This window comes from Cariama cristata, unplaced genomic scaffold (assembly GCF_000690535.1).
Source record: "Cariama cristata isolate BGI_N322 unplaced genomic scaffold, ASM69053v1 scaffold9480, whole genome shotgun sequence".
Taxonomy (NCBI): domain Eukaryota; kingdom Metazoa; phylum Chordata; class Aves; order Cariamiformes; family Cariamidae; genus Cariama; species Cariama cristata.
In genome coordinates this window covers 1-11,078 of record NW_009594055.1, presented here as the reverse complement: position 1 = coordinate 11,078, position 11,078 = coordinate 1, and the positions used below count along the sequence as shown (strand labels likewise).

Below are 11,078 nucleotides of genomic sequence, written 5' to 3'. Positions count from 1 at the left end.
GCGGGGCCCAGCCGCTTCTCCAGCCCCTCATCTGCAGCACAGATTTTGGAACAAAAGGTGGTGTTGGGGAGAAGTGGCTGCCAGGACCATGTGCAGGGCTGTGGCAACAGGGCAGGATGGGACTGGGGCAGAGGATGGATGGACTCGGTGCATGGCAGGACGAGGGGCTGGAGCCCCCCAGGATCTGCCGGCCTCAAGCCTGGTGTGGGCGGCTGCTGGGCTCTCATGGGTCTGTGCAGTGTGGTACAGGGAGATTACACTCGGCTTCACTTAAGTAACAAGATCATCCCCGCTGCGGGTGGTGATGCTGAAGGGCGTAATTGAAGTGACAAGACTTTGCTAAATCCTAGCGGATGACATGGGGACATTCCAGCACCTGCCGAGCTCTCCCCGAAGCAGCATCCCCCTTCCCGGGCTCAGCCTGCCTGGCCGAAGGTCAGGGCTGAGCCACAGCCAAGATGCTCAATGTCATTAAAGCCACGTGGATTTTAGCGTGGTGACATTTGACAGTGCAGTGCTCCTAGAAAGCACTGAGTGAACGCACCTCTTAGGTGTGCTCACCTTAGAGGAAGGTGACCCCCGAAAGCCCCCCAGGCTCTCCACCAGCCCCGTATTTATTTACCAGGCCTTCTCCAGAGAGTGGAAACATGCTTTGCTTGAGCATCTGCACAGCTGAGGAGAGTAATACGAGGAGCTCATCCCTCGGACCCAAATGCTGCTGTTTGCGTTGGGGGAAGCCTGTTACCAAACATCTGGCAGCCGAGCATCCATTCCCCCCTTTCCCATCCCAATCCCACCTGGAGGCTCCTACAGCCCCACAGAGTCTGTTCTGGAGCCCCCCACTCCCAGTGGAGGGAGGCATCATTTGTCCCGCATCTTTGGCATTCATTGGCAGCTTTTTGGTAAAAAACCCAACCAAACAAACAAGAAGAGCCATAAGGAGAAACCTGCCCTGAGAGGTGGTTTTCTTGGGCAGGAGCCTTTGCTTTTGGGGCTGTGCCCGTCTGGGGCCCTTGATGGTGATGTCTTGCTGGCACCAGAGCTGGTTGCCCCAGCTGCCCTGCTCCATCCCCCTTGTTCCCATCCCCGTCCAGGCCAGGCTTACCAGCTCCGTCAGCTCCAGCGCCCGCAGCAGGAACCCCAGGAGGCATCCGACAGCATCGATAGGGTCAAGAGGCCATTTTTACTCCAGAAAGCCCGTACCCACTTCCAGATGCACAGGAAGGTTGTGGACAGCGAGTTCAGCAAAGCTCTCCTGACCCGCTCCCACATGGTCATCCTTGGCCACCCAGGCGATGCCCCTCGGAGCAGCTCCCGGCCCCGGGAGCTGAGCACGCCAGCGGCTAATCCCCAGGACCAAAAGCTTCAGGGCTATTTGGGAGCCTTTCCCATAATGGAAAGTGACGTCTTCAACTGGTTAATCTGGGCGGTGCAAACCCTCCCAGGTTAACCCTCCACCCCCCGGGATCAGGGCCAAGTGCTGCAGGCTGAGAGCAGGGATTCAGCCCCAAAACTCACTTCCCATCATGGTTCCTGATCCAAAAGGATTTGGGTCCTGTCACCAGAGGCTGCCACAGGATTTGTGCTCCCACCAGCTGCGAGCACACCCGCCGTTCCTACTCCACATCTGTAAGGGCTTCATGAGGGCAAAGCTTGCAAAGAAAGACTGTTTCCCAGTTAATCAAAGAATTCCCTGGGCTGATCTGCACAGACTGTTGGTCCAAGGCACCGACAGACGATGCTGAATGTACCCACAGGATAAATATCCCAAGAGATCCACACACACCCCCCGCCCTCCCACCAACTCTGCAGGGAAACTGCCCCAAGGCCACAGGATGCTACTGGGATGCCTGATCAATAATCGTTGCTGCTAACAATATTTTAGAATATTTCTATATCCAGTTTGACTCTGGCTCAGGCCAGGAGTCTCACTGGGGCAGGAGAGCAGCGCAGAAGGCAGCCAAAGGATGGGGTGTGTGGGTTTAGGGATACAGCGATGCTCCCAGGCTAAGAATGCTCTGGGAATAGGGAAATACTAAAACCTCTCCAGATGAAAACCTCTCTGGCCCAGATTTTAAACCCCCCACCCAGAAATAAGACCACAAAACCCTCTCAAACCATTGTCATATTTTACAGAGACAAGACAACGCCACAGAGAAGGTGTGACCTGAGGATTTTTTCGAACCCCCTGCCCCTGTGGGACAGGATCCTTGCAGCCCCGCAGCGTGCTGGACAGCCTCGCTGCTGTTTTGCCAGGGACATGGTGGCTTTTGCAGGCTGTCTCAGAGGAAGCAGAGCTCCTTCCAAAGCACGAGCGTGGCATATAGTGCTTTTCATGTTTCGGCCCTTGGGGAGGTCTCTGTTGGTGCTGTCTTGTGCCTTTGGCTTTAGCATGGATTGCTCAACCTGCCAGGCAGAATTAGATAAAATGTTTGCTTTTTGTCCCAGCTAAAATACAGTTGTCTCTATTCAACTCCATCTTCAGAGCCATCTCCGAGCCAGGGGATGGAGTTTGCGTGCTGGGAGTGAGCAACTGCTTGGGAAACGGCATCCCAAGTTGTCTGGGGGATCAGGGACATCTCAAAGGACATTGAAGGGTCCCTGGGGCTGGCAGCAAGTGGAGGGAGCAAGCTGAGAAGGGAAAGGGTGGGGGTAAGTCCAAATAATTTGGGACGGAGGAACATAAGGACCTGTGGGGAACTGAGAACAAGGAGAGAAGAATCACAGAGAGGAAGGGGAGAGAGGGAAGGTGGGGAAATGGCAAGGGGGCAGGAGGGGAGGCCCCGGTGCTGGCGTGGGGATCGCTGCTGCCTGCCCATGCCAGGGAGCAGCGCCTGGCACTTGGTGAAGGATCTACAGCAGCAGTTCCCTCTGCACCTACCATAAATCTCAACGTCATCATAGATGTCAGTGTCCCTGTGAGGAAGAAGGGGGTGCTGTGAGCAGTCTGGTCTCTCATATCCCCACCACTTCCCAACACCGAGGCAAGGGCCAGCTCCTGCTGCCACATCTGTCCCGTCTCCCCTCACATGTCTGGGCTCTGGTGTCCGCCCAGCTCCGCTCACCTCCTCCCAGCCTCCTGCACTGCCCACAGAGACAGGATCCTCTGGTGTGGGGTGAGCACAACTCTGGCCCCTCTCACGTTATGCACAGACAGTGGCCCCATCCCAGGCTGCTGCGTGCTGCAGACCCGGCTGCACGGAGGGGCAGCACCGGCCCGTCACGCCGTGCCACCAGCAGCATCTGAGCAGTGTCTAAGCAGGTCGCGCATGAGGGACCACAGCTTGGGGAACGCTCACAGCACCCCAGGAAATTGGTCCCAGTGCCAGAACCTCTCCTGGCACCAGAAATGGCAGATTCCACCCCTGAGGTAACTAGCTGGTGTTACGCTTATGGTGACAGCCTGGATTGGGTGGTTTTGCATTGGCACTCAATGGCCAGGGCTGGTTCAGTGCCAGGCACTTGCTGGGCGATTGCTACAGCTGAACGAGTGAGGAGGAAGGGGCTGGGGAAGGGGTACTCACAGGTGTAGCATCACGGCCCGAGGCACGTAGCCATCTGCAAGAGAGTGAGGAAGAGCACGTCAGGTTGTGCCAGGAGCTGGGGCATGAGCGAGGCCTCACCCCAGCACACCTGCCCCTGCCCAGGAGAGGCAGGGTTTAGCAAAATCTTGCATCCCCAGGAAGAGTTGGGGACAAGGAGGAGCCCGGCTCTGGGAAGCTGAGCTGGACCCTTGGGAGGAACCTGCTTGGGTCAATGAAGGGAATGAGCCTGCCAGGCTGGGCGACAGCTGCCTGGGAAGAACCTGATCCTTATCTCTCTGCCTGGGGGATCTGCAGCCCATTTCACCTGAGCATCCTTTGGTGCAAACATGGCTTGTGGAGTCTGTGCCTACAGCAAAACTTGATGTGCTAGGCTAGTGGCCGAGAGGCTCTAGGATCTCCAAAGGCTTTTAGCAGAGGGAGACAAGTCCAGCCAACAGCAGAAATGCTGGTGCTGAGTAGGAGGAAGAAGAGGACATTTGCGCAAAGAGAAGTGGGACTCAGCATACCTGTGAGGTCTGTCTAACAGCCAGGGGATGTCTCCTGCTGTCTACTGGGGCATGTGTGCATGAGAAAACTTGTTCCCAAAACTTTGTGTGCTGTGATCCCTGCTGCAGGCAAAGCCTCAGCCCCCACAGACTTACACCTCCTCTGGCTGTTTCGGCAGAGGATCTGCTCCTGATTTGTAAACTGAATGACATCAAGAATTTCCCCTCGTCTCAGTGGCAGGTTCTTCCCTCCGCCTCTCTTCTCCATTGCTGCGGGGTCAACCATCATCCGAGTCAGGACATTGATGCTTCCTTCGAACTGAAACACAAAGAGCAGTGCTGCAGCTCAGCAACAGCCCCAGGCCAGCATCAGCCGGCCAGCTCCAGCTGCTCTCCCTTCTTGGAAAAAGCAGATCCCTCTCTAGCAAAATGGTCTGTAGGACTGGTCTGATCTGGGGATGTTGCAGTGGGAAACAGGGCGGGTGTGACCTGGGTATCGGCTGGTCTCTGCGGAGCAGAGCTCCTCTCTGCCATTGCATTGCACCCTTCTGGGGAGGTGAGGAGGAGCTTAGAGGGATAAGCAATCGCTTGTTGCTGCCCACCTTGAATTTCTTCTGAAACTCCCTGTCTGCCTTCTCTTCCTTCTCGCATTCCTTGAGTGTCATTGGCTTCATCTTCCAGGAGACCTGGGCATCTCTGCGGAGTCATTGCAAGTCACAGGAAAGCTGAGGTGACCCCACGCTCAGCTCCCTCCCTTCCCCTTCTCACCCCCCCCCCAGCTGCTGCCCCATCACATTTCCTGCACCAGCTCTGGGGCTGCTGGGGCTCTCAGGCCAGGTTTAAACCTGCTGCTTGTGCTCTTCACCACGGAAATTTCTATCACAAGCCCAGCAGACACCACTACACCACCAGCCTTGTCAAAGCAGCAAGGAGCCCTGCCCATTTTGGGACCCTTAGAAAGAGTAAAAACCCTTTTACCTCTGTGCAGCTGCCACCAAGGCAACCCTGGTAGAGGCTCGACCGGCATCTCCACCTGTAAAACCAAACCCCAGGAGAGATGCTGCCATGAGGCTGCTTTAAGGTGTAGACACCTGCTCAGACAGGACACAAGACTGAAACAGCAGCGAGAGCTTTCTCCTCCTGGTACCAAACCCTGAGTTTGTTCCCTGAGTGTGAGAGGGATCAGGGTTTCCTGTGTCCTTACGGGACAGCAGAGAAACACATTTACAAGGCAGCAGAGAAACACATCACCCTCCCATGCCTGGGAGCAGTGGGCTCTGCATGGACTCCGCGGCTGCTGCCCATGGCTCATTGGGGCCTCAAGGCTCTCTTAGCTACAGCACTCATCCCAACCTGCATCCCAGCTCCTCCTGTACTCACCTCCTCCAGGGCAGGGATACACTGGCGGCTGGGACATGGTGGGCAGCAGAAAGCCTTGGCCTCTCCTGAGCAGCCCAACAGGCTCTACATCATCGTATATCTCATCTTCATCCCTGCAACGAGGCAGACAGCGATTAGGAAGCCCTGTTGCAGTGACAGCACTGGGGGCCAAGGGCAGGATCGAGGCTGCCAGGAGGAGGGTGGGCAACAAGCGGGCGGGCTGCCCTTGGGTTGGCCCTGGGTCTGGGGCGGAGTGGGACGGCAGCTCTGTGCCACATGCCAGCAGCTCCTCACAAGGCTCAGCAACACGGCACAGCAGCCTAGGGTGCAGGAGATGGGCAGCGGGGTGCGATGGCAGCAGCCAGACCTGTGCGGTAATGCAGACCATGAAGGACGGCACTTTGCACCTCGGGAGCTGCCTGCACAAGGTGCTGGGCTCCAGGAACAGGTAGGAAAACCCAGGGACCCTCTTGCTGTTCCCTCTCGTGCCCTTCCCACTGGGTTGGGACAGCCTGGAAGCCACCTACAATAAAAGTGCTGCCTCAGTCCTTACCCCGTTACGCTTGGAGCATCCTGCGGTGGGAACCGCGCCGGGGCTGATGCAATGTAGCCTGGTTTCAGGTAACCTATAGTAAAAAGAGGAATGGGAGGGAGCAGCAAGAGATTATTTCACATTTTCCCTCAACTCTATCACTGACCCTGAGGTCAGAGCAGTTCTCATAAGGAAAGAAAAAGAGGCTCTCCTCTCACCGTTGCCCTCTACCCCTTGGCTATGGCATGAGCCATCCTTTAAACAGGGTGGTGAACAAGAACTTAGAGGAGTTGAGCAAGAAACGGGATTTGAAACAGGTTTCATCACCCAGAGTGTGGATTAGCAGAGTGGCAGCTGTTAGAAACCAGCAAATCTGCCTAGATCTGAAAGGCCACTGTGGAGCACGGCAAGGCTCGTGCCTAACGAAGAACCACTACGTCCAAGAGGCACCAAGCCCTGTGTCCCACGGACAGCTGGTATGGAGGGCACACCAAACCAGCACCATGGCCCTGGTGGCCATAGCTCCAGCTGTGCCTGAGCAGCCTCGGCAGCTCCCTTAGGCTTGAAGGCAAATGGTGTTGCAGGCAATGTGCTGCCAGCTTCAGACAGCCTCAGCCCCTTGGCCAAAGGGGGTGTACGTACTTCTTGCCCATGGGATGGAGACTAGCTCTGCTTCCTACCAGTCAGGCTTGTCTGCCCTTACAGCCACACAAGGGTGGGCTGGTTGGAAAGGACCTCTGGAGTCTCTCATTCAACCTCCTGCTCAGAGCAGGGCTGGCCTCAGAGCTACAGCAGGTTGTTTAGGGCCTCATCCAGGTGACAACTGAATTGTCTCCAAGGATGCAGATACCCATCTCCCTGGTGCCTGCCGCAGGGCTGCACTGCTCTCACAGGGAAGAGACTTCTAATAGCTAACTGGAATTTCTCCTACTGCAGCTCCTGCCCATTGCCTCGGGTCCTGCTCCTGGGCACCTCTGGGAAGTGCCTGGCTCCATCTACTCCTCCCGTTAGGTAGCTGTGGGCAGTGAGAGGATCTCCCCTTCTCTCTCTGTCCTCTCAGCTAAACAAGCCTGGGTCTCAGCCCCTCTTTCCCCATGTGCTCCAGTCCCCAACCATCTCAGTGCCCTGCACTGGGCTCACTGCAGTTTGTCAGCATCCCTCATGTTACTTACTCCAACTCTACTCCAACAAGCACCCCAGAGCCTGATACCTGTCCCCAGCCAGGGACAGGGCACTTAGTACCCTTAATTTCTTCAGCTGCTGTCCTTCCCTCTCATTCCTTTCTGCATGCTGTGCCTATAAAAGCCCCTTTGGCATTACCAGGCCCACCTCGCCATCAGCCCCCCCAATATTTCAATATCCCAGGAGCTCGAGACTCTAACTGGGGAGATTTTCCTTCCTGAACGAGTGGCATCCTTCTCTGGGGGACGTGCAGGTGCCTGGCCGTACCCAGCTGAGCACTCCTTCGTGGCTCTGTGGCAGGATGGACGGGTGTCCCAGGACATGCAGCCGCACTGAACTTCTCCAGATCCACAACAGGCGGGCGCCTGGGCTTAGCTGGCCTCGCTCCCAGAGCCTTGACGTGTGGCAAAGGCTTCCTCCGAGGCAGAGCTGGGTGCCCTGTCCCATGGGGGCTTCCCGCAGAGTCCAGGGAGGCTACAACAGCTGTGCCTTTGGCAGGAACTACTGGAGCACCCTTGTCTTTGGTAAGTGGCCATGTCTGCTGGGCTGGGTTTCTCTGGGGAGGATCGGAGGTGGCTCCCACCTCCTTGTTCAATGCATCTCCTCCTCTTGGCTTTGCAGGGGCTGGGTGGAATCTGGTGTCTTGAGCAATCCCCTTCTTCAGTTGCACCATCCATCCTGGGGTCTCACAGACGGGATGAGGAGGCAAATGTTGTCCCACACTCTGACCTTTACTGTGAGACGGAGAACCTCTGCTGAAGTTCACCCTCCTGGTCCGGGGGGTCTCTGGTGGCGGCTCACCCTTGGAGCCCAGTGCAGGGGTCTGTCCTGGCTCTGTTGCAGGGGATGCTGCAGAGCAACTCTCCGGCCAGCTGCCCGCTTCGGGACGTTCTTTCCTGTTCCCTTGGAGCTTTGCCCGTAGGTGCCTCACCACAGCCTCTTTGCCCTCCAGATGTGTCTGTGACCATTAAGAAAAGCTCCAGTTAAAACACCATGGAAGAAAATGAGTCAAAGCCCCCCGGGGAATGCAGTATTTCTTCAATGTGGCCTGACACTAAGTCCCCTCCATGAAATGTGGTCTTTGCTCAAAGCAGTCCTGGAACGTGTCTGAGAAAACAATACTGGGCTGCACCAGATCAGGAACAGGTCCCACCACCATGAGGGCATCCAGGGGGCATTTCATGGGGTCTTTTGGTCTGATCCACCCTTCATTCACTACCAGGGACCATCAAAACAGAGGGACCGGGTGGGGGATTATACCCTGCTAGTAGCAAAGATCCTGAGGGCAGAATTTGAGATCTAGAGATTGCCCAGGGCTCAGATGGGAGCAACCTGCCTTGCCGTTGTCCTGGTTCCCATGAAGTCCATGGTGAACCCGGGGCAGTCGGGCAGGAGTTGGTGGGGCAGACCACAGAGAGTTGTCAGCATCCCTCCCTGGAGGAAAACCCCAGACGACGCTGATGAAACTCATCCTGCCAAAGCCTGTGTGCAAAACAAAAAAGGCCATGAAGCAGCAGATCTGCCCCACTTTTCTGACCAATGTGTTTCCTGTGCGGCTCACACCATGCACACGTGAACTGGGACACGCTGGCCCCAGTGCAGAGCTGCCCCCAGCTTCCTGAGTGACCAAAAAGCATCTTTTTCTGAAGCCTCCAGAGAAAGGCTGCCAGGAGGAGGCTGAAATACTTTTGGAAGAAGAGTGCCGTGTTTGAGGTATGACACAAAGCTCAGGTTGGCTGGGGTTACATTTTTCCTAAGCTTCTCAGATGGGCCTCAGATGGAGTGGAGGGATCATCTTACCCTCCCTCATCTTTCTCCCACCCCCTTGTCCCCAGACCACAGCGTCCCTTTGCACCAGAGCTGGCTGCTCCGCTTGCCCTCAGCAAGCCGTAGGCTTTGATTTTGAAGTTCTCCTCCTTCTGAGATTTCAGTTTGGGTTTGTGCTTGCATAATTTTTTTCTTTCACAACAGAAGGGCTAGTATGCAAAGAAGCTAGCGCAATATTTTTAGACATAAGTGCTCAAATGTATATATACCTAAATAAGTGCAAGTTCCCCTTGCATCCCTAGGCAGTCACCCCAATTTCCCTGGTAAATGCTGCAAACGCAGCACTTTGAGCATAGCCTGTGGTAAAGCAGTACAAATTCACTGTTTCCTGCACACCAGGTGGGGCTTTCACCCAAACTAGGAAAAAAAGCAACTTTTTCCAGATTCCCAAACATGCTGCTGGGATTTTTGGCACCTGAATGATTCAGAGGTTTGTAGCCGTCAATTCTGGAGCCGTTCCATGAGCTGGGACTTGCACAGAGCCCTCAGCTGTACCTGTGGGGTGCAGCACTGCTGTCACCGTGATCAATTCCAGGTTTTTCAATACATTTTGCACTGGCAGGTGCTCTGCTGGACTCGGCAGCAGACTGTGGCCTCCTCCTCTTTCCAGCCCAACGTCACCCAGCAAATGTCACACTGAGACCAGGAACTGGTCAGAGACCTTTGAAGCTCCGACCAGCTCAGACGTACAGGAGACTTTGACTTCCACGAGGAGCAAGGGTCTCGGCAGGATCCAGCCCCTCGCAAGGACACCGCCAAAGCCTTTCCAAGCAGGAGACGTGGCTCCACTCCCCACGCCCCATCCCCAGGTCCAGCACAGCCCAGGTCCAGTTCTTACCATTTTCCATCAGTGGATGCTTTCCTGCGTGCTCACCTCCTTTCTAAAGACCACCAGAGGCATCCAAGCAGAAGGCCGTGTGCAAGGTGAGCCTCTCTGAAGTCCCCCTCCCCTGAAACCAGAAGCTCTTTCCTAACGGTTGGTGAGAAGCTGTGTGCAATGCCAGGAAGTTGCTGTAGCCTGACTGTGAAACAGCACAAAGAGGAGGAGGAGGAGGAGGAGGAGGAGCAGCTTTTGGTGCACCACTACCTTGGACTTTGCTGCTGTTGGGAAGCTTGAAGCCCACCAAGCCCTGCTGCCCTTAAGAGTCTCATCCAGAAAAGAGCCTGGGTTTTGGGGAGTGACTCCAGGATGCGAGGGACGGACTGCCACGAGGACTGGGAGGGCGGGTTACGTTCTCATCTGGCAGTGGCTGACACGTGAATCCGCTGCATGTCAGGTCTTCAGAGCCCCACAGGACCTGCAGAGGGTGGAGGCGATTCCCAGTAGTCGCACGGCAAAACCAGTGCAGCCGAGCTCTGCAGGAGTGCGGGAGGGTAGGGTGAGGGTTACGGCTTTCCGGTTATATCCAAAACCGTGGGACATTTGCTCTGTTGAAGAACCAAACTGGGAAGCAGGGGAAGCGCTCTGTATGGCACGGCACCGAGTTGGGCCATCTCTGTGTTGAAACGCCCTGGTTTCACTGTTCATTGCCTCAGAGGCAGGAGAGGTCTGCAAGCTTGAGTCAAGCCCCATGGCAGGGATGCTCTGGCCGGTGGTGGGCAGGCGCTGATGTCCCTGCCCCGTAGTGGTGTGTCCCTCCAGTCCTTTGGGAAGATGGCCCACCTGCAGTGCCTGCCTCCGGATGGTTTTAAGGATAGGACAGTGCGTCGAGGACGTGGGGAAGGCTGGGCCGGGCATGTGTTGGTCAAGGGTGGCGGTCCCCAGGGGTCCTGTGTAGGCTGGCGGGTGCCCAAGGCAGGCACCGGAGGGTTTGATCCCACCAGCTGGAAGCGGGATGGAGAGATGGTGTTGGGAGGTCCCACACTAGACCCACGGTGAGCTGACATGGAGGCACAGGGTGGGTGTCCAGCCCCCTCCTTGGGGCGGGGGGTCCCCATCACCGCTGGCCCCACTGCTCCAGCACCACTGCCACGGGGAGGGGAGAGCTCTGTTTGGGGGCCGAGGGAGGCTGAAGAGCCATGTTTGGGGGACAAAGGGTGATGGGGAGGCCCCAAAGGCCATCTTTGGGGAGGACAGGGATGATGGGGAGATCAAGGCCCCTATTTGGGGGGGTGGGAGGGATGGGG

At 56.4% G+C, this 11,078-nt stretch overlaps 1 protein-coding gene across 1 annotated transcript in view; it reads right to left on the bottom strand.

The window, feature by feature from the left end:
- LOC104158779 (excitatory amino acid transporter 5-like) overlaps nucleotides 1-1,272 on the bottom strand; it is a 15,230-nt gene extending 13,958 nt beyond the window's left edge. Inside the window, 2 exon segments of the mRNA XM_009696516.1 lie at nucleotides 1,106-1,155; nucleotides 1,158-1,272. Coding sequence (XP_009694818.1) covers nucleotides 1,106-1,155; nucleotides 1,158-1,272 — 165 coding nt within the window.
- Between the last annotated feature and the right edge of the window lie 9,806 nt (nucleotides 1,273-11,078).